This window comes from Pogona vitticeps, chromosome 1 (genome assembly GCF_051106095.1).
Source record: "Pogona vitticeps strain Pit_001003342236 chromosome 1, PviZW2.1, whole genome shotgun sequence".
NCBI lineage: Eukaryota > Metazoa > Chordata > Lepidosauria > Squamata > Agamidae > Pogona > Pogona vitticeps.
In genome coordinates, this window is record NC_135783.1 from 237,003,525 (window position 1) to 237,028,056 (window position 24,532).

Sequence of the window (24,532 nt, forward strand, 5' to 3'; positions counted from 1 at the left end):
TCATAATCTTAAATCTTTGAAGCAGAATTCAAGAAGAATAAAATTTATGCTTAAGACTTTACATTGTTTATGAGAAGCTCTAAAACAAAATATTTACAAAATATTAGCAGGGTATAACTTGAAGTCCCTGAGTCATTGAAAGTTTAGAATGAAAAAAAAGAAGAAGGAATCACAAGCTAATACACTGCAGCCTTGCTCCAGCACCAACACAGATGGCAGTCGTAGCTCCAGTGGCCATACGTTTGGTAGCTTTATAGCGGCCATATTAGTACTCACACTGAGTACATGGATTTTAATGGGCACACTGTAATTGGGATTAACTTTTGATTTGGCCTGTATGCACTAAATATACATGATAAATTTCCAAGTTAATTGAAATACTGTCATTAGGATAAATTTTACTACATTTGAACATTTGCAGGGGTTTTTAGCAGATTTTTGGAGCATGTTCATGGCTTTTGTTTACCAGAGACATTCAAACGCATGTTGAGGGCCACAAGAGTGTTTGTAGGTTAAGCTGCTGTAATTACATTGGCTTGAATTTTCCCCATTTCTCTAGCTGGAGGAAATGGATAAAGGTGGGGCTCATGTTACCCAGACTTTACTAGGTTTCACCAGGATGAATCTACAAAAGTCTGATACGTATAAGCTCCTTATGGATTTATGGACTGCAGAGAGAAGGTTTCCTACTATAGTATCTTTTTCAAAAGTTGCTTGGCATAACTCAGCAGATCCATGCTTGAAATAAAATCCCAGCTACTCACTTCTGTCATCTGATTCAAAACACGCTGTGAATTAATGTTACTGGGGGAGCCTGAAGCCTTTCATTCCTTGACTCCTTTAACCTTAATGTAGCATTAGCACATCGTTATATATAAACATATAAAGCCATATTTATATGAGCTGGGAAATGCATGTGGAGTTTGAGATTTTGCTAACCTGCAGGACTTCGCCATTAATTATATATTCAAGTTTTCCTCCAAGGGAGATTTCAGTGAAAATCTGTGGGTTTATGCTTGAGTGAAATCGACTGCAATATGTACTAACTAGGACTGTAGGCAGGTAATGAAATAGGAAATGAGCAAACTTGTTTTTGTCTGTGACTTCATTTGCATTATAAAGCAGTATGGGTTCAAAAGGAACAAAGGCAGCTTGGGCTCACTCATGGGAATGCTTTCAGAAGATTAAACTTTTAACAAAGAGAGGGAATTGGTTCCCCTTCCCCTTGCTGCCCAGTTATATCATGATTCATAATGGATGACAGTATGATGAAATTATAATGTAGGGATGTCTGCTGGTTCTGGCCAGTTGTAAAAGAAAGAAATTAGGGATATTTGTGCATTTTGGAGCAACCATAGGATGGAGCAAAGAGCCTAGAAGCATTAACAAGATGGAATGGTGCCCCTATAAATCCCCTGTGCTAAATCCAGCATTCATGCATTATGGGAAAAGCGAAAGAAAAAACAAGAAAAATGAATGATGATGTACATGTCTGCCCTATTAATGATCTTTCCTGTTGTAAAGTTGTTGATTAAATCATTAAAGTCCTGTGGGCACAGGAATTTCAGATCCGGGGAATAGGAAGGGAGAGGACTGAAAGTGTAGAAGTGCACTCCCTACATTGCTCATTGCAGTGGGTGTTTGTTTTTTGGTATAAACATGGCCTGTTTTTAAAAGAAGGAATCAGGGCGTATGCCCACACCCCTTTTAAAGCCCTTCACTCCTTCTTGGTGGCTGCTTTAGGAAGCCAATCAGACTTTCTTCTGGCAGCTGGAAAAAAAGGAATGTTTTATTTTCCTCCTTCACAGAAGAAGTGGAAATGCACAAATATCGCCATGGGTCCAGATTGGGTTGGAGTGGCACCAGGTGCTTGGCAACAACTTTCTAATTTTTGTTGTTCAAAAAGGCAACAAATCTGCATCTTATGTAACTGGTGTTTGCGTAACACACAGTAGGCCATTGCTTGTGCAATTCTGTGTTAGAGAAGACTTTCTTTTTTTTCTCCATCTTTCATAGTTAAATGACATAGTCCATTGAACAAGTTTTATTTCTCATGCCTTTGTTCAACAGAGTATGAAAAAAAGAGATAGCACATGACATGGCTTTCTGTGCATGGCCACTGTGGATATAAAAACCTAAGATGGGGAGTTTTCCAAAAGCTGTGATCAGCTGTTTATTCAGTCTGGCATTTGTGGGTTGGATATAACTAGGGATGCTTCACTAGCTTTTTACAAATCATTGGATTGCCATAAAGAGCACTTTCAGTTTCTGGGGGATAGTTGTATTTAAAATGCAGAAATAAATACTCTGCTGCTAGAATCAACTGTCTCTGAGGACACTTCATTTTATTTGTTACCAATGATGAAGCAGGAAATTATGAAGGGCAGTCACTTATCAAGATAGTCCCCATAGCCATCAAAGGTGAATCCAAAAATGCAGACAGGGGTGTTGACTCATATATCAATATGCATAGTTTCATCTCCACAAGGAGTTTTTTTTTTTGTACAAACTAATCCTAAATTCCCCCTCCCCCCACCTTCCAACATATGGAGGAGACATTTTGCCACAGTCAAAATCAAGGGACACTGATTGGGCTTGTTATAAATCTTATCCTTCTCATCTGTGTGGTGAGTCACCGTCAGTAGCCTCTTGACCAGAGGCACATCTGGAGAAATGTCATTCACTGGCACACAATTCACAAACCCTTCCTCTGCTCAAGAGAACCAGCCATGTTAAGTGCCACATTATCCCACAAAGTTGCTCCAGCTTTATGGGTGCAGTCTCCTGAAATTACTGCAATTGTGTTTGCCCTGAAAGTTAAAAAAAGGAAAAGTGGAGATTGCTGATTTTCACAAACTTCTACCAAATCTGTTAAAAGCTTATCCATATGTCACATTAGAACACCAACTGAGTAAAATATCGAGATGGCCTTTCTGTGCTTCAATTTTTCTTCACGAATATTTATCAACATTGTCTCTTCTAGGAGTAGCTCATTAACTGGTAAACAACATGTAGGAGAACAGAGAACTTTGGGGTGGGAATGGGGGAGCCCTACCACACCTAGATTTACTTCTTTTATATTTGATGTCTACTATACTTTCTCTTGTTCTGTAGATAATTGTGAGGAGCCACTGGTACTCTCGTTACCTGCGACAGCCTTTGACAGCTCCTCCGAGCTCTCCAGCAGTCACAGCCCCAGCTTTGCAAAGCTCATCAGACGGGATGGTAAGATCACTGACAGACATAATATTGCTGTGATGCATAATTCATTGGAGCTGCTCTACGTAAATCCTTCAGCCCACTGAAGCTTCCATAATATCCCACAAGCAGTGTTAGCCCAAGACAAACTAAGGAAGTTACAATGGCAAGTGGGATATATGTTCACTCACTGAACTAGTTTGAAGAACTCCATGTTGCTTTTGAGAGTTAGATGACAGGTCTGCTTTCCTCCAATCTCTAATTGCTGTATGGGTAAAACTACTTGTGCCTTCCAGATGTTGTTGGACTCAGCCCGTTTGACATACTGGCTAGAGCTGAGGGGAATGTAGTCCAGCAACATCTGGGGAGAAACATGTTCCCCATATCTGCATTAAGCACAAGCTTATGATCTGCTCCGGAATTCCTAGGTCCTATTCTTAACATTCTTCAGTGGTGCAGAAGCCACCATATACCCACTACTGCATGTTGTCTTTGCACACTGTCCTGCACTGGTGACACACCTGCTTCTCAATCCCCCAGTGCAAGGAGACAATTTACAGAGTCCCCTATAGTATGTGTGTCTTCTGATATTACCAAAGAAGTGTGAGAAGGACATACTACACGAGATCCCATGTCACTGAAACAACATTAGAGATTCAGTGTACAATTCTAATGGTTGTAAAATAGAACATGCTCCAATCCACAGAGGATGTTCTCTCCATCCCTGCCCCAAACCTATCTCAAATCAACCCTTTACTGTCTATGTCTGCTTCTGAATCCCTGGTTTCTGCTCCCATATAAATTACAGCAGCTTCCTGTTGGCTTGGGTTCCATGGAATGCATATTTTTTTTAATTAGATCTATATTCTGTATGTTTTCCAAAATACCTCTTGTGATGATGTCTTTGGGGAATTTTAGTCCAAGAACAGTTTGGGACTCACGACTGGAAATAATTGATTTATGGGGAATTCCTATAGTCTGAAATAAAGATTTACACATTTTTTCCCTTAAAATACATATTAAAGAATAGGAACAAGAGGTGACCGTTTGGGCTTTCTACATGTGTCGTAGATTGCCACGGGTTTTCTACAGGCGTTAGTAGTGTGATCATTTAATACATTTATGGCTGGATGAATACAGAAAAGCTATGGATGGAAGATGGAGATTGGAATGACCATCTGAACTCTAGGGACATGAACTGAGTGGTGGCTCTGTGTCATCAGGTGGCACAATGAGTATCTTAGCCAAAATCAGCTCAGACCAATCCAAGAGAAGGCTGCTCCAAGACTGATTTCATGCTCTGTGCATTTGCTCATCAGCTTGTGAATGTATCACGATGGCGATACCCAGGCTGTGTAATGGTCAGTCACACCTGCCCACTCTTCAGCTGCCATCTATGTTAGCTGTGTGTATAGCAAGCATGGGAAGATCTAAAATAACGTATACTGTGGGAAACAAACTAATTTTCTGGAAAGCGACATTTGTTTACTAGGAAATCAAACAAAAAATAAAAAAAAATATTTTTAATCTTAGTTTAGTTGTTTTTGCCATGCATGCTGAAATAGATTAATATAGTTGCCTCTTAGGAAGCTATTTTTCATGACATCCTAAATTTGTTGAACCAATAGGAAGACGATTTAAGTGATCTAAATGTATTAGAGCCATGAAGACGTTACAAAAATCGGTCCAGACGTAGTTGTAGTCAGCAAATAGAGATCAGGAATGGGGAAGAAATTAATTAGATTTGTTTTTCCATACGGAAATATCCATTTTGCACCTCTAAAGAACAATAATAAAAGGGAACACATTTTATGTCAGATATCTGTACATTTGTGCAGTTTACAGTGCATATTTAAGGGAGGGAGGCAGGGGGAGGCCACATATATATTCCAGAAGAGTTGGCTGGATAACTCAGTGAGTTAGGCAAGCTAGAGGTTGAGAGTTCAGTTCTCCAGAAGACCCAGCCTATGTGGCCTTGGCCAAGCTGCACAGTCCCAGAATTTCTCCAAAAGAAAGGACATTTCCATGTACGCTATACCTAGAAAACCCTGAAAAGAGTTGCCATAAGTCAGAACTGACTTAACAGCACACTATTATTATTATTATTATTATTATTATTATTATTATTATTATTATTATTATTATTATTATTATTATTATTATTATTATTATTATTATTATTATTATTATTATTATTATTATTATTATTATTATTATTAAAGTAGAGTGCATAACTAAAATGTGTGCATTAAAATGTGCATAAACATTCAAGCCTAGACTTTCCATTAGGTACAGTGAAGCAGTTGTCTCTATCAATAGATAACACTTAGTTTCTCAGTGGTACTCAATAAACCTGCCAGCTTCATTCTCATTTAGTTTCTCAATAAGGAAGCTGGCAGGTGTATAAGTTTATAACATGGACTGTTTTGTCATTTTCAAAAGAGGGTCAGAATTACAATTCCAGGCAGAAAATTGACATATCCTATAGCTGCCTTGGGTTACGCTAGTCTAGAAATGTTGAAAGGATAATGACCTACATGAGTGACATTATCTATTTTGCTTTGAAATAATCAAGCTTCTAAAAAATCTATTCCTCCTTAGCTCGGGACAAAGTGAAGGCCGAACTAGAAAATAAGTGGTTTCGTATTTATATGCTATAATGCATTGAACACAAAGGTTAGGAGTGATCTCCACAATTCCCACAAAAATTCTACAACTTCTCAATACGGACAATATGTCACTAAAATATAGGCCAGAATCCAACTGAAAAATCTCACCAACGTAACTCCGTTTCACTTGTGAATTGTGGCAAGTTAAGAAGTTGGCACAGGCATTTACTCTTGTGCTGGAAGTCATAATGGTTGGTGTGCAATAGAAAATGCCTGCGCCAACTTCTCAACTTAAGACAATTCACAGCTCAGATTTATACTGATTGAATTAATGCCAGTAAGTGTATCCTTTGGGGAAGGATTTGCTAGCGAGGTGTAATCACAAAATTTGCCAGGATTGAAAAAAAAAGTCAGAGTATGTCCCCACTTGCTAAAATTTATAGTGGTCATGCAAGCCGGGAAATTCTGCATGATACGGTCCAACAAGTAATTTTTCTAAGCTTTCCTTGAAGATCTGTAGCTTTGGCAGCTTCAGGCAAATAATGCCAATTACCTCACTTCTACAGGTGTATATAGTTTTAAACATACAAGTGAACAATACCCTTGTTTTTTTCTAGCTCCCAGCAGCAGATTTCAATTTAAAGAGATGCATTTCCTATAGAAATTGACTGCCTGGAACCATACATTTGACCACAGAATTCCTCCTAGGGGTTTTGAATATTGCTAAAATGATTGTTGAAAGGCGTCTCAAACCATAAAAAGGAACAGTAGAAATTATAAGACTCCATATAATCTACTTTCTGAAGGCCAGCAGCTGTTTAACATAGAAAAGCAGCAGTCTGGAGAACATACACAAACAAGAAACCATTTTAGATATATGAGAAGAAAGAAGCACCAAGTGAAATCAAGCCTGACCCAATTCTGCATTACTGTAGGGTTTATTAACCAAATTTGCTGTTTTTCACACAGTATAAGGTAAGCTCTGGAATAAATAATGAATACTTGCCATTAAATTTGCAGACTTGAGTTGTTAAAAGAAGAAATAATTAATGCTTTGGGACTTGTGGAAGAAACCTCATATGCTTTGCAGGAATTTTAGTTACACATGCATGCAGGAGTTTTCATTTTCTTTTTAAAATGGCATTTTTCCTGTGTTTGTGACATGGTTCTGGAGACCATTTATGCTGTGGAAGGTGGGATGAAACCAAGGGAGAGAAGGAGGGAAAGCCTCTTAGCTTGTTTGTTTGTTTGTTTGTTTGTTTATTTGTTTATTACTAGTAATAGGGTAGGGAATACAAAAGGTAAAAGGAAGTGGTGGGAAAAGGAAAAGATGAAAGGGATAGGAGAGCACAGAGTATGCAATCATCCATTCTATTCATATTTCAATAACAAATCAACTTTCTGCTTTTTTTAAAAAAAACTGTTTATTACCCTCCAACTATCAGTTTACAATTATGTTTCAGTTTAAATCTAAGTTACTCCAACACTATCAGGAAACTGAGACCATTTGTAAAATACATCCCATCGTTCAATTTCCTTTTGATTTGGACAGTCATTCAGCACGCCTGAAAGAGTATCTATTTCCGTCCCTTCCCATATTTCCTCAATACACTCCTCTTGTTTCTATAGCTCTGTTTTCTTCCAGTTTTTGGAAGAGAAGGATGGATCCAGGACAGTAATCCAATTTTTAACATAACATTTTCTGACTGTAGTAGCTAAATAGCTCACTGGATAACTCTTTATCCCATCTATGTTACCTGGTATCGTACTCAATAAAAGCAGTTCTGGAGTTAGCACAGTTTCATTTAACTGTTGTTTAACATCTGATAACTTCTGTTTCATTAGATCTTTTATCTGGCTGAGACGCTCATTTACTTGCTGAAATCCTGTTGTTATTATCTTTTGCATGGTAGCCTGCCATTCTTTATCTGATTTTTGTGCCCCTATTCCCAAATTTTGAAATTGGACGAAGTCCCCAACTTTTGATATTTTAATTTTTGGGATGCCATTTCAATCTTTCCGATGAGTAGGGTCTGTATAAATAATACTATATCCTTAACCAAAGTGGTCAGCCCTCAAATATATTTCTGAAGTTTCCACTATTTTATCAACAAAACAAAACCCACAATCATAAACCTCCCCTAGATTCTTCCTCCCTTCCTTACACAGATATTATAGTATATAAATCAACTTTAGCCCAATAATTTAAATTACAACCATGGCAATATTATCAGAGACCCACACAGTCCAGCCAAAAAAAAAAAAAAATCCAGACTAAACAGCAGACACAGAGGGTCAGTCTCTCCAGTAGATATCCTTATAATCCATCTAATGTTCTTTCCATTAATCCAAAGATTCAATAAAAGAAAGAAAGAAAACTCCAGTCCTGGTTTTCCTAGCTCCTCAGTCTAGTCGGTTGTGTCATCTCACTGATGATTCACAGTTCATTCTCTTGCTTCTAAAAGCCTATTCCTCCTTCTCCAAAAACCCAGCAAGATTGTGTTATCAGAGCCCTACACAGTCTAGGGAGAAAGGTCCAGGCTAAACAGCATTCACAAAATTTCAGTTCCTTAAAGCCTGTCCAGTGGTATTTCACTCTGGGATTTTTTCCAGAAACAAAAGATTTTTCATCTCACTGTCTCTCTTTTGGCCTTGAACCAGCCTGCCGTTTAAGAATCAGTTTCATTTTTGAAGAAGCAGGCTGTTAGGTAAAACTCGCTGCTCCTTATCTTCTTTCAGCCAAGTATTTTCACTCCAATTTCTTTTTCATCTTAATGAGGTTGTTCATAAATCAAAGGCTTCAACTTACTTTGTTATTATATATTTTCAATGCAGTATTGCTTGTTCTCCTCTCCTCGGGGGGGGGGTTGCTCACAGCTCTCTGCCAAAATGGCTCTCGCATCCGATCTGTGCTTGGGTGAATTTTTGGAGGGAAGAAATACCAGTTTGCTGCCCAATCTTCTTCCTTCTGTTGCTCACCAGCTGCTTCAGAGAGACGTCTCCTGGTCTCCCCTTCGATCCCCCATTTCTAGAGGGACCCCAGACCGGGCAGTTCCAGCTTTTCCCGGGAGATGTTCCTGGAAACTGCTGGCAGCACCAGGATGGAGCCCCACCTCTCAGCATGTTTCCTGAGATGGAGAACAAAATGGTTTTGCCACACCAAATTCCATTTTCAAGACCAACTCGATTAGCAGTTCCAAACCTGTCCGTCCATACCTTTTTACCACTTTCCTTTCCCTGCCATCTACCACCTGAAATGCTTCCACATGCTGTCGAAGAGTAAGGCCAACCTTGAAACTTAGATGCTTTACTGGATATACAGTTTTTACCATGAATGTCTTAATCAGGATCTAACTGCAGATACCAAATTTAGCTCCATTCTAAATCTTTCTCTATGGTGGGACAGAGAAATTTTAGCCAATAGTCTATTGAGCTTCCACCAGTTTAATAACAGGGATTGTATCACTTATGCAAATGTTGTTATTTTATAAGCAGTGATCTCCATGAAAACCCACTGCTGGAACAAGAGCCGTGCTTGTGTGCAAGTGACAAAATCCTGCATTACTGGACTGATAGGCATTTCTACTCAGCAAAAGCTTGATGTGACAATGGCTGTCACAATTTTTTTTTGAAAAAAAATGGTAGGTTACAAACATCTTGAAATGAGGCTGCAGCAAAGTCCTACATTCTGATATGTCTGAACAGTAACTTTTAGAGTATCTGGTGAATCAGCATGACACTGGGCTACCCAAACATGACATTCACTTTATATTTGAATATATACCATTAGCATAATCAATGATTTAATCTAGCCCCTCTGCTTTCAACTGCACCACTCTTTTGATACATCAGTTTAGAGGTGTAAGTAATTTTGTGGTCTGCTGGCTTGACCACTGAATTAGTAACTGAATGAAATTATTGGATAAGACAATAGGCAACATCTGCAAATATGTTTAACACATGGTCATTTGGGTTGCCAAAAGTATGTAATCTTGGAGTTTTAAAATTTAAAAAGGGCATAAAGATGTGAAATTCATATTGAAGTGAAACTTTATCCTCTCCCATGACCATATACTGGTAATATGAAAACAAGCAAAGATAAACAAGCATGAAGCACCTTAATATTCTGAAATTAATGTTTGATAAGAGAGTCCAATAAATGTATGGATAACATTATTTATCTTTCTTTCATGTATAATAGTTTCCTCTTTGGAAGCTTTCTCCAACTACTTTTACCTCATCAAGGTTCTAGATTTGAGTGGGAAAATCCAGAGGCCTGACAGGTTGCACATGGCCCTCTATGGAATTCAGAAGCCCACTGTCTATGCCCCCAACACACTGCAGTTATTACATTCTCTCTCTCTCTCTCTCTCTCTCTCTCTCTCTCTCTCTCTTTTTTTTTTTTTTTGAAAATATGTGGAGGCAATTTCACCACATTTTCTCCCTCTGACAAAAGGCCCAGGGCTGTTTTCCCCCCTCTTCTCTTTAACTCCCCCCAATACCGGAAATAGACCAGAAAACAAGATGAATTTACCCATCCAATCTATAGAAAGAATTAGGTCCTTTTTTGGTCAGAAAAACTGGGGCAGTGGGAGGAGGAGTTCGAGAGATGCACTGGATCTCTGGGGAACACATGCACCCATATCATCTTGCCTTTAGAGGCTGATTGCCTTAACTTAAGACATCACTGCTGACATTATTGGTTTCCTACTGAGCTGGGGGCATTAAGAATGCCTAAAGTGATTTCTTACCTTGAGGCAATTTATATCTAAAAATTACATCATTTGCTTAGCCTCACAAGAAGATTTTGGCCATAGGAATCACAGACTGCTGTTTGACCATCACTGTTCTAAGTCTTAGTTTCTCAAACACCATGACACTGGGGAAACGGGTGAAGTGAAGTTGTACAGGGAAACTGCAAGGAGGGAAAGGCTTGAACAGATGCCCGTGGTTTTGTCTGCTGCAGATTATGCCTTCCAGAGAGCACTGTCAAGCTGAAACAGATCTGTTAAGGTAATTTCACACAAGGGTAGAGTATAACTTATAGTTTTGTCCTTGAGTCACCTCAAAAATTTTGAGCTCATGGCAGGTATCTCTCTCTTAAACCTGAACCCTTGATACAAGGCTCCTGTTCAGGTATTATGAATAGAAATGGGCATGAATTAGAAAAATTTGATTCATTTTGAGTCATGATTTGTCAAGGTCAACAAATAATGAACTGTGAGTTTATGAATTTGTTTCTGAACTGATGAATCAATTGTGGGTTTTTTTGTTTAAAACCCTATAAAATTCCCCCCACAGGCATCTAGAGATACCAAATCTTCAGGGAAGCCTCCCCTGACTCTCTTCTACTAGTCCTACAAGTTTAGTGAAGTATGGGTTTCAGATGTACGAGTTATACACTCACAAGGAGGGCCTCCCAGGAAAGTTCCCCTCAGGAATCAAGAGACACTAAAATCACTCAGAATTTTCTACTGGCTCTCCTCTACAATCCTTCCAAGTCTGGTGGAGACTGGGTTTCAAACATCCAAGTTATACAGCCACAGAGTGGGTCACCTCAGGAAAGTGCCCTTTAGCAGCTGGCTTGGGGAAAACCAATCTTTACCAAACGTGGAGAGATTGTAGAGGAGAGTCAGGGGAAATTTCCCTGCAATTCTGGCATCTCTAGGTGCCTGGGGGCATTTTATAGCCAAATAAATTGACAAATCAAAAATTGCTAAACATTCATTGACTTGTATTCATTGGAGCCATTGATTTGTATGAAAATGAATCGATAAATTAGCAAACTTTGAACAAATTTGGTTATTCATTTTTAAACTCATGCCCATCTCTAGTTATGAACTATAAACATGCTCTAGCCCCACCTCACCCTTTTATTCTCTGCATTCCTTGTGTTCTTAAGGAAGTTTTGCAAAAGAGGTTTTACTCACAATCTGTTGAACTGACTTACAGAGCTGTACAATATTGGAAGCCCTGGTAAGGCAGGGCTCCTGACTGCACGGAGCTTTGTAATCATGTTCAACTAAATCTAAGCAAAATTCCTTGCAGACTTTCTCTGGAAACACAGTGAGGGGAGGGGGATGCGTGACCCTGGCTCCTTCTCTACATTTAAAATTCATGACTAAATAGAGCTCAGGTTTAACTCATTCCAGCAAGGAAAAAATGCTTAGGATTTAATTCTCATGTATTTTTAAATGGTGAATGTTTATTTTTTTCCTCATTTGTATTTAGGCAAATTGTGTTAGCCCAATGAGATAATAATTATGTGCAGTCACGTCTAGATCAAATCAATCTTGATCTCACAGGAAGCAAAAATGATGAAATGGAGGCTGTTGTACTTTGGGCACATTGTGAGAAGGCAGTGCTGGAAAAGACAGTAAGGCTAGGAAAAGGTGAAGGCAGCAGGAAAAGAGGATAGCCAATTACAACATTAATTGATGCCATAATGGAAGCAACAGTTGCAAAAGCTAGCTGGGTTGTTAATGACAAGACTTTTTTTGAGACCACTCATTCATAGGGTTTCCATTAAATTGGAGGTGTCATATTTTAGACACATTGTGAGAAGGCAGGATTTGCTGGGGGAAAAGATATGCTAGGAAATGTTGAAGGTAGCAAGAAAAAATAGTTACAACACAACAACAATCAAATCAGTCTTGATGTATGGCAGCCCTTTGCAGGGTTTTCTAGCTATATAACACTCAGAAATGTTTTCCCATTCGCTTCTTCCTTTGGGATTCTGGAACTGTGCAATTTGCTCAAGCTTGCATAGGCTGACTTTCCTAGGAGTCACAGTGGGGAAATGAGCTTACAGCCCCTGCCCACTGAGTATTCAACCAGTAATCAGATTATCCTAGGTGTGGAAAAAAGAACAGCTCTCCAAATATTTTTGGACTGCAGACTCTACATTATTTACAATCAGCTATGCTGGCTAAAACTGCTGGAAATTATAATCCAACAATAATTGAAGGGCTGACATTTTGTCTTTTCCTGTGTTAGCACCCTTGGAGTAAAAACATCAAATGCTATTTTCCCCCTCAGTGACTGGTTATGTGAGTGTGAGTTTTAGATGGATTCTGGAAGTTGAGTCATGGCAACTGGATTCCTTTCTTATTAGGTTGAAATGTTTTGCTACTCATCCAGGTAGCTTCTTCAGTGTTTTAGATAGATTGTTATGCATTACTACTCTGACTGGGTCATTAGTACTGCTTGTGTTTACCATCTCTCAGAGTAGTATTTCTTTTTTTCCTTTTAAATATTTGTATACTTATTGCTTTAACTTTAATGAGGTGCCTTTGTATACTCATTGTTTGCAGCTTTAAATATTGCCTTTCAATCATGTAAGCCGCCTTGGGTCTTTTTTAAGGAGAAAGATGAGGTTAAAATATTTGGTGGGGTAAAAATAAATAAATAAATAAATAAATAAATAAATAAATAAATAGATAAATAAATAAATAAATAAATAAATAAATAAATACTTTAAGCTGCATTAACATAAGTATAGCATCCAAATCCCATTAAGTACTAGGCCCCCTCTATTTGACGCTGTTTAGCCTCATCTTCAGTACTGTATGGATACCACACTTAAGAAGGATACCAACAAACTGGAACAAGTTCAGAGGAGGGCAACAAGGATGATCAGGGTTCTAGAAACCAGGCCCTATGAGAAAAGACTGAAATAACTTGGCATGTTAGGAGATAGGATAGCACTTTTCAAATACCTGAAAGATAGTCATACAGAAGAAGGGCAGGATCTCAATCTTCCCAGGGTTCAGGATACATACTAATGGGCTAAAATTACAGGAAACCATATTTAGGCTGAATATCAGGAAAAATCTCTTAACTGTTAGAGCAGTATGGCAATGGAACCAATTGCCTCAAGAGGTGGTGAGCGCTCCAACGTTGGAGGCATTCGTGAGAAAATTAGACAACCATCTGTCAGATTTGCTTTGATTTGGATTCCTGAATTGAGCAGAGGGTTGGACTCGATGACCTTATAGGCCCCTTCCAACTCAATTATTTTACGATTCTATAATTCTATGATTCTGTAACAACCCATACTGTAGATGTCTCCTGAAGTGGGTTATTATATGCAAAAACATATTTGATAAAGAGTATTCACTTTTGTTTAACTTATTTTGAATTGAAATAGACTGTGTGTTTTAAATTAAATCCTCTTTCATCCATATCCCTCAGATTTTGTACATTTGATCTGAGTGTTAAAAGGAGACTCTAGCAGGAATGCACCAGCCAATCTGAAAATAAGTGACTATAGTATGAAACAGTTTGTGCTAAGTAATTGTGCTCCCATTCGTTGCATAATGTACTTTTCATTCAAGTAACTTACTTTAAAATGCCATTTGCTTAAAATAACTAGCAACTAAACTCTTATTGTTGGTGATCTAAGTTTAATATCTCTGAGCTGGAAAACAATGAAGAGAATGTTGAGAATGGTACATAATAACACTTCAGCTATTCAGCTTGGTATTTTAATTAAAACAGAAATTCTAATTCTCCTGGATCACCGAAACTTAATTGTGTCTAGGAATATCTAAACTTCCCATGAGAAACCTCTTTAGCCTTAACATAACTCTTCTACCTTCTTCCCAATTGCCTCCAGAAACCAACAATAACATTTAGAAGTAAGTAGAATTAGCCAAGTGAGTTTGTTTTTTTGAGTAACTGTAGGGTAACTCAGTTTAAGTGTTATTTAAACAATGAAATACTTTGGAAGTTAAACTGAAATCAAACTTACATTAGAGCTTAAACTGGTTGATACTACCTTTTAAATTTGAGAATAAAGTTTTCAGGCTGTTTCACTCCCGTCTCCCTCCTAAGCTTTTGCCTCTCAGAGGAATCAAGGGAAGGGGGAAAAATCATGTGGGTGAGCCTTGGACTTGGCATGGGAAATCTTGTAGTGAATGAAACATGTGATTCAGTTTTGGTCACTGGATCAGGCCTGAGGGCAACCTGCATTGGTGAGCCGACATCCCTAAGAAGTGTATCTGAGCTGCTGGTGGAATTCTGCTTTGACCTCTCAGTTAGTACCAGACATCTCTTCCTGTTCAACAAATCTGTTTCTTCAATTAGTCCTACTGATCTTTCAAGCTTGATTCCATAGAATGTGGAGGTGGGAGGTTTTGATCATCCTCTCCCCCCCCCCCAGAAATGCTGTCTTTCTTCTCTTTCACTATAGTGTATGTGTAGTGTACTTATAAACTATGGTTTTTCCTGTCGTGATGTATGGAAGTGAGAGCTGGACCATAAAGAAAGCTGACCGCTGAAGAATTGATGCCTTTGAATTGTGGTGCTGGAGGAGGCTCTTGAGAATCCCCTGGACTGCAAGGAGAACAAACCTATCCATTCTAAAGGGAATCAACCCTGAGTGCTCACTGGAAGGACAGATCCTGAAGCTGAGGCTCCAGTACTTTGGTCATCTCATGAGAAGAGAAGACCCTGGAAAAAACCCTGATGTTGGGAAAGTGTGAAGGCAGGAGGAGAAGGGAACAACCGAGAATGAGGTGGTTGGACAGTGTCATCGAAGCAACCAACATGAATTTGACACAACTCCAGGAGGCAGTAGAAGATAGGAGAGCCTGGCGTGCTCTGGTCCATGGGGTCACGAAGAGTCGGACATGACTAAACAAACGAACGAGTTTATACTCATAGCAATTACTCTACACATATCTGGATAACTATAAATGAAGAATATTCCCTCACTTTTTAAATTATATCTTTATTTAGAACACAATCTTTACTGGGTCTACTCAGCAGAAGATTGTAGTGAAGTCAACATGGGTTACTTCCAGGCTCTAGTGTAGTGGAAAAAGGGCTCCTAGAAACAAGACCCTTGTGCTTTCTGAGTAGCAGAGATGATGACATCATCCATCCCTAGAGATGTAAAATTCCCCCCCAAAACAAACAAACAAACAAACAAAACAAAAAACAAACCATTTTTGGGGGAGGGGGGGAAAACAAGGAAAAACTTTTTTTAAAAAAATGGAAATGTTCAGAAATGTTACATTTCTGTCCATCCCTTTCAGGCTTCCCTATTCTCATTAGGTTGAGCTGCAATTCTCAAGTAACAGAGAGAAATAGATTTTCCCAGGAACAGTGCATTTTCCAAGCTACTGACTTTTAGTGTTTGAAGGGTTTTTTTTTATAATGAAAGAGTAATTAACCATTAACTTTTACAAAAGACCAGCTTCTTGATATAGACTGACCATTTGCATTTTCTTCCTCACTTCCTGTGATGTGGTGGCTATAGGGACAATGATGATGGATCTTCAAATATACCACTACACTATTACTCTGAAACAAGTGGGGACAGTATTGCAGCCTTCATTAATTATGGGTACTTAACATTGGTGGGAGGGAGCTGTAATGCCCATCTAATACAGAATGCAACAGCAAGTGTTAAGTAATGCATGTAGGTACAGGTGTGTGTATATAATTTCTGATTGTAGTGATGAATAAAAAAGGAGCCAATTTCCAAAGTAGAAGATAGGATGTGTGTGTAGGTTTGTTAAGAAATTGGTGCTTAGTTGCTTTTTTTAAAAAAAATGCTACTTGCTTTACTTTTTAAAAATTCCATGAGTAACAGAGTGGAAAGGAAATCTGTACAAGCCCGACAGCATTTCTCTTGTATATCTTACTCTCTTTGTATGGAACTTATTTCAGGTTCTTTTGCAGGATCTGAAATCACCCTGTAACTTAAACTAAGCCTCCTGAGTGGGCAAGTTCTACTCATAAGAAGGACGGAGAACAATAGGAGCAGCTAGGGACAAAGTTTGCTCTAATCCATTTTTTTTATAAAATGTAACTGTACAGCTAAAAATAGATATTGAATGGCTAGACAGAAATCGTTATAAAGTCTGACTTGAATGTTTCTAATCTGTGTTACCCTTGTCTTTTAACAAAATGCAAACAACACAGAGCAAAGGGAGAAATAATAAAATGTACAGTGGTGCCTCTACTTACATACATCCCTACTTATGACCATTTCGACATACAACCAGCTCCGGCCGCAAAATTTTGCTTCAACTTGCGGCCGGAGCTTCCACTTACGAACAAAAAAAAGGCAGGGGAAAAGGGCGGGAAATTCATATCACTTACCGTTGGTGGCAAAGAGGCTGCTTCATTGTACAGTAATTCTTTTTCCCCAATGGTTAGAGCAGGAGTCCCCTAGCCAGTCCAGATCCCTGCAGGCTGGAAGCATCTGGGACAATTGTTCTGAGGGCAAGGCCGGGGCAAGCGGCCAAAGCATCCCAGTCAGGCTCGGCCTCCTGGCACCAGGCCGCCACCACCACCACTGCCACTCGGGGTGACAAGGGGACTGGACCCGATTCTTTCACGCAGGGAGGCGAAGGCTCCAGGCAGGGCTGGCTGTCCTGAGCATGCCACGGAAGATGGGCAATGCTCAGGACGGAGCTGTCTGGTGAAGCAGCCGAGAGGGAAAGCCAGCCCGGGGAAACGTTGGGGTGCCTGAGTGCTCCCTGCGGCACGGGCAGCAGGGGCTTCTGAGGGCTTGCTGTATTGACCTCGATGGGGCTGACGGGGGTGGAGGAGAGTGGCTGCAGGTATTCCAGAGAAGCTCATTGGGCAGCGGAGGTGCTCACCCGGCCACACGGCTTTCCTTCAGCGGTGCCTCCTGCTCCAGCACCAGCACTGTAATAAAATCAGGGGTCTCCTACCAACTCCCCTGAGACTGAAGAAACTACTTGGATGAGTAGCGAAAGGTTTCAGCCTAATAAGAGAGATGTCCAGCTGCCATGACTCAACTTCCAGATAGCCTCGCATGGATGACTGAGAATCTTCACAGATATAATAAAATGTTGTGTAGTCGAATGCAGCAATTTATATAACAGATTAAGTTTTTATTCTTTTAAAAGTCTTAACAGTGCAATTATAATGATCTTAGAACTGCAAGACTGGAAGGAACCCTATGGATCATTGAATCCAGCCCCTGTCAAGGAGGCACAGTAGGGAATCAATCTCCTAACCTCTCGCTCTGCATCCAGATGCCTAAACAACTGAGCTATCCAACACTTCTGTGCATGCCCACTTACAAGTATCTCAGACATTATCCAGCAGTGTTTTTTTTGGCTGAGCAGTTAAATCAATTTTTCAGCCGTTTTGAGGTGGAAACAGGAACAACCATTATTCCAGCACCTACTGTCTATAATATATCACTAGAATCTACCATCAACAGACAACCACTAGTACTGCAGATTTCAGATGTGAGACGCGCTTTCCAGAATATTAACGTTCGAAAGGTAGCTGGACCAGATGGAATCATGGGACGAGTTGTTAGGGGCTGTGCTGCAGAATTAGCTGGAGTTTTTACGGATATTTTCAATCTATCCTTGTTGCAGTGTTCAGTCCCCACTTGCCTGAAGACATCTATTATAGTGCCAGTCCCCAAGCAGTCAGCTGTGGTATCTCTCAATGATTATAGACCAGTAGCTTTAACATCTGTTGTTATGAAATGTTTTGAGAGATTGGTGCTGGATTACATTAAGGCTAGTCTTCCACCTTCTTTGGACCCATGGCAATTTGCATACAGGAAATAGATCTACTGATGATGCTATGTCCATTGTACTCCATACTGTATTGAGCCACTTAGAACATCAGGGAACTTATGCGAGGCTGTTGTTTGTGGATTATAGCTCTGCTTTTAATACCATTCTACCAAATAGGTTGTTTTTTAAAATGATCAACCTGGGATTACCTCAGGAGATCTGCATGTGGATAAAGGATTTTCTGACAGATAGGCCACAGTCAGTAAGGATGGGATCTCACCGTTCTTCTAGCTTGGTACTAAGTACAGGAGCTCCCCAGGGCTGTGTGCTAAGTCCCTTCCTCTATTCCCTGTACACACATGATTGCACCCCACTGTATAACACCAATGCAATTATTAAATTTGCGGATGATACAACAGTGGTGTGGCTCATAAATAAGAACAATGAGTCTGCTTATAGAAAGGAAGTACAAAGGTTGATACTTTGGTGTAAAGAAAATCATCTCACACTTAATATCAAAAAAACTAAAGAACTCATAATTGATTTTAGGAAGAAGAGAAATGTACATTTACCACTATACATAAACGGTGAGGAAGAGGAGAGAATTAGTAGTTTTAAATTTCTGGGTACTTACATCTCAGAGGACCTCTCATGGACTATAAATGCCAACATGCTAATGAAGAAGGCACAGAAGAGGCTGTATTTCATGAGAATGCTTGGCAAGTTAAATTTATCTCAGCATTTACTTCTGTCATACTATCTTAGCACCATTGAGAGTGTCCTAACCTATGGCATTCTGGCATGGTTTGGGAGTAGCTCTGTAGCGGACAAAAAAGCTCTACAGAGAACCATTAAAATTGCCCAGAATATCATCAGGCTCCAGCTACCAACCCTGGATGACATCTTCACATCCCGCTGTATAAGGAAATCACATAGCATCCTGAGAGACTCTTCCCATCCTGCTTATAACTTTTTTGAACTGTTACCATCTGGCAGAAGATATAGAACAATTAAGACTCGGACCACACATTTTCTCAATAGTTTTTATCCCAGAGCTATAATTGCAATTAATAATGAGCTTAAAGACCACCAGTAGTGAATAATTAGTTGGACTGTGTTACTTGGCCTGCGGTGTAGATGTTTGTATTTTTAGCGGGGGACTTTTAGTGGGTGGGGAGTGTTTGGGGAATTTTATGTGTGTGCATGTGTCTGGTCTCTGGGTGTCTGTGAATTTCCTTGTATGTGTATATACTTACAATGACAATAAATTATTATTATTATTATTATTATTATTATTATTATTATTATTATTATTATTATTATTATTATTATTATTATTATTATTATTATTATCATCATCATCATCATCATCATCATCATCATCATCCAGTGGGCTTTATGCCTGTGTATGTGGGTGTAGGACTGATACTTAAGTGTCTACTAATCACAACATCCCTCCCCCAATGCAGAATATCTCCAGAAACGAACGTTTTACTAAAGAATTAGTGATATTTATGGGGAAATTAATATTTGGAGAAGAGACTGACTATATATGTACTCTGTCCATCAACAAAATATATATTAAAGAACACAATAGAATTTACTTCTGAATAAACCTGTACAGGTTTGCACTGCTGGACAATCTTATTGAAACTTTTCCTCAGAGCAAGCCTCATTGAACATTTAAGACTATCTGTTGGTTCATGTGCAGGTGCAAACTTTAATGAATGAGTGAAAGGCTGCTAACCTTCATTATTTGATTAACTTTTTAGTGCAAAAGTTGAACGTTTTAAGCCAAAGTATGATAAAAAATGGCTCGGAAGAGGATGGTGGTCTCTTTTTCTTCTACACAAGGGACCAATTAGAGGCGCCTCATTTGTTCCAGGAAACTGAATTTTGGCTCCCTGGGACTATTGCCAGGATCAACCTGGGAATTGCTAATTTAAAAGGTTGTGGGGGGTTAAGGAGGTGAGAGCAAGGGAGAAAGCAAGGTAAGAGTTTTGCTGGGGTTGGCGGGAAAGGGATTATTCTAAAATTTGTCCAGCTGCTTCCATAGCCCCTAATGCTAAAACAGGAACAGGTGGGAAAAGATTATAATTATAGACAGGATTTTTCTACTTTTTTCTGCTATGACTTTCTTCTAGTCACTTAATTTGAAACTTAAATAGCAATTGAATGTCAGCCCCAATATTAAAACGTTGTCCCCTCTAACTTAGGGTGATGCTATACTGTGGAAATAAACTGGGAGCTTTCAGAATTAATGGGTACACTATATTTATAACTTAGAACAATATTTGTTCTCATGTATTGTTCTAAAATACAAAGAGGTATGCATGCATACACAGGCAGAGGGATGTACAGGGTGAGCATTTTCATATTTCTTTCATTTCAGGGTCTTCTTTTGTGTCCTTTTGTTTTATATGAAGGGGGAAAGCCTCTTTTGGGTACCATTGTTTCATGTTTCCCCCTTCATGTTTTCTGGCATTCTAAAAGTCCTAAATAATCCTTTAAAAATGACTCCCGAAAAGCAGGGGCAAGGCAACAGAGGATCAATCAGCACCAAAGCAGGCAACCGTATATGAGAAAGAAAAATTATAATTAGATCTATGCAAAATTTACCACACACCCACCAAATCAAAAAGCAATAAAGCACCCCAAAATTAGAAAACAGACAACTGTATGAGTTTAGTGCTACTTAATTGGCAGCACAATAGGTGAGAGAGAGAGAGAGGAGCAGCTAGCCAGCCAAGCACTGGTCATCTCACATAGAAAGACACACAAAAAGAACCAATAACACCAGAATGACGAAGAACAGCATACTGGCACAGTCACATAGTTTGCCCCTGCCCACCCCTGCAGAAGCAAAGAAAACAGTTCCCAAACCACCAGAACATGCACCTTTAACAGGATAAATACACAGTAAATTAACCAAATAACTATTTCATTTGAAAAATCAGTCAAACAGGAAAAGCACCCACACACCCATACAAAATTTGGGAGGGATTAAAAAAATACAGCCCCCACTCCCCAAAACCAAGAAAAGCAAGCAAATAAAGACAAAAACAAAACAAAACAAAAACAATCAAAGTTCCTCCCCAACCAAAACTACATGAATTTGGGGAGATTTTTCTTCTCCCATCACTTGATGACTTCTCTCCACAAGCCACAAGCAGACAGGCCAGGCAGTCAGCAGAAGAATTAATCCTCCCATGGGGGAAAAGAAGTCCCCCCAAAAAACAAGGAAAAAAGGGCAACAAGGCAAAGATCCAAAATGGAGGCACACCAGGCAGACAGCAATCCAATGTAGAGGGTACCAAGAACTCAGAACTCAGTAATCCCATCTACGAGGAACAACTGAAGAACAACAAATTGTTCCTCACTGGCTTCCATGCCCTTCTACAGATTCAGAATTCCCAGCTGTTCTGATTGGTTGCTGACAGCCCTTGTACCAATGCTAATGTAAGAAAAATTTCTTAGCCAATTTCATAGAGTAAGGGTAAAATAAAGGTTTCACGAACAAAGGAGCATGAAAGAAATACAACACTTTTCAGTACCCTTTTTTTCATAAATTTGGATCCCTTGTGTTTTCTGTGCTCTCTTTTGACAATAGATGGAAGAATACAACCTGTACAAAACAGAACCTCTTTCCTGTTTTTTGTATTTCATTAAAAAATGAAAAGCCCATCCCACTGTAGGCAATTCCATCATACTGGATTCTGCTAAAAGGATCTTCTGACACCAATTGACTTCATATTTTTATATCGCCTGCACCCATCCTCTTATTGGATGTTGTTCTTGTTGCTGTTGTATTGCACTCTTGTCTGTTATTCATTCAGTCATTGATTCAATAATTATTCATTTAATTATTATCCATCTTGGTTTTCTTCCTCTCAAAACTCTATGAGAAAAGCACGGTAAAATAATAAAATGTGTTTGTTATCTTTTAAAAACAAAACACAGCACATCTCACAGCAATCCAAATAGATAAATTATCCCCTCCGCAACCATTTAGAAGCATTAGAGAATACAAGTGGGAGACCCTTTCTTACACTGTGTGCAATGGCCAACATACGACTTGAAGCAGTATTAATTCATGGAAAAATTTGCTTCTCTTTGTTCATGGATAAAAGTGTTGTAGGAACAAAGTATGAGCAAAAAGAAAGAAGAAAAAAGGAGGCTCCATTGTGATTATATTTTGAACTGCCAATTGTATTGGGGGAATCCATCAGTCTTCTAATGTATCTATGAAAGCTTCTGGGAAACTGTGAGCATTTCTGGTAGGGAGGGCAGAAAGTAAATAGAAGAGGAGTAATAAAACCACACATAATCAGTTGAGCTGCTATTAATAAGAGAAACCAGTCATTGAAACATGCCTGCAGCACAGTCCTCTGCTTGAGCTTTTAACCTGCTCCTGGTTCTGTTTCATCTTCCTGCTGCTACTACTGCTGCTATAGCAATAAACTTTCATATTCTTGGGCCTGAGCAACTGGCATATGCTCCCTGGAGTGTATATGTCAGAAGAGGCTGGTGTGACAGATGGCAGGAAAAGAAGCATCCCATTTTCAACATGCCAGAATATGCACATTTATTACAATATTTTTCTCTAAAGGAAGAAAATAATGTAGGGGATTAATTGCAGGGAGGGGAGGTACTGCCTCTTAAGAGCAGATGCAAACCTGTCTTCAGTTCCCTATGCTTTAACTATGCAAAAAAACAACAACAACATGTACAGTACAGTACTGTCTTTAGGCAAAGCAAAAATATTTACTCTGGCAACTCTTACAACAGCTGGCACTCAGGCTGCTTTTGCAGAGTGTAGCATTGTATGAAAGGTGGATAGCAATGACATATTTTTAAAATCTGTGTTTTCCCTTCCCCAGTATATAATTAATTGCCTTGGAGTAGACAACGACATAAGGAAATACAAATTTCTACCAGCCTTGTTAATTCTAATCTGCCCAAAGTGGGTCACCAACCAAATACAACAGCAACACCGAAAACATTATAAAGTATTCTCAGTTTAGTCCTGTGCATGTTTACTCAGAAGCAAGACTTTCTGTTTTCAGTGGTACTGATGTATGGATAAATACATTCATTCATTCATTCATTCATTCATTCATTCATTCATACATACATACATACATACATACATACATACATACATACATACATACATACATACATACATACATACATACATACATACATACATACCCAGGCTATTGGGCCAAATAGACCACTCTAGGCAATTTAGAATCAAGAGGCTGACAAAGCAAAACAGTGCCAATGAAAATGAGGAATATTATGTAGTTCTTTGATCACACATGGGCAGTATTAACTATCCCATGAAATTTTGAAATATTTTTGGTTTTCATTCAAAGTATGTCACATTTTCTTTTTAGAAATGATCAGAGAACGTTCGGGTTGTAGAACGGAGTAATCCCTATGAAAGCACCTGTTACACTGCCAACGATGATCATGTCCAGCTGGCAGTGTCAATGAGGCAGCCATCATTGCTGCTTAGTAGTGGTTGCAGCTGGACAGCATGGCTGCTCTGAGTAGATGCAAACTGAAGGGCTGTCAGGGAAGGGCACAGAATACAGCAGAACAGAATGGGTGTTAAAGGTCTCTGACTTTTTGCCTGGAGTAGCATCCTTATTTTGACGTTAGCTGGGAATTCCAAAAGGTGAGAATGTTGTGATGGACCTTCTGCTTTAAAACAAGGTCTGTGGGCTCAGGACTGACAATAACGGGAACTTGGGAACCAAAGGGGGACATGCTTAGAGAACAACCAAGTTACAGCTGGCAAGCAATCTAATTTTACACTTGGAATGAACATCATTGTAACCTATGTGGTCTGTGCCAACCAAGTGAAATAGTGTATGTTCGTAATCATACATTCTAAGCTGGCAATGGGTGACTTCTACTGACCACATACACCTTTTTTTTTTTTTTTTTGAAGTGGGGGGAGTTGGGCTGGCCTACTACCAAAATTCTAGAAAGGGGAGAGAAATCTAAGGTTTTCTACCTTATCTCTTCCTGTAGCTAGCATGCCACAGCAGTGTATGCCTTGCATAATGAGAAGAGAAAATTGAATCGGGGATGACTTAAAAGAGAAAAGAGAATTTTTTTTCTGTCTTGAATTCTAATGAGCCAATCAAATGCCTTGCAATTTGCACTTCTGGAGATGTGAAAGCTTCCTGAGTT

The 24,532-nt window shown here is 39.1% G+C and overlaps 1 protein-coding gene across 1 annotated transcript in view; it reads left to right on the plus strand.

The window, feature by feature from the left end:
- CNTNAP5 (contactin associated protein family member 5) overlaps positions 1 to 24,532 on the plus strand; it is a 491,198-nt gene that overhangs the window by 99,125 nt on the left and 367,541 nt on the right. Inside the window, exon 2 of the mRNA XM_020805439.3 lies at positions 3,115 to 3,225. Within this exon, the coding sequence (XP_020661098.3) occupies positions 3,115 to 3,225 (111 nt within the window). The remainder of the gene's footprint in view (positions 1 to 3,114; positions 3,226 to 24,532) is intronic.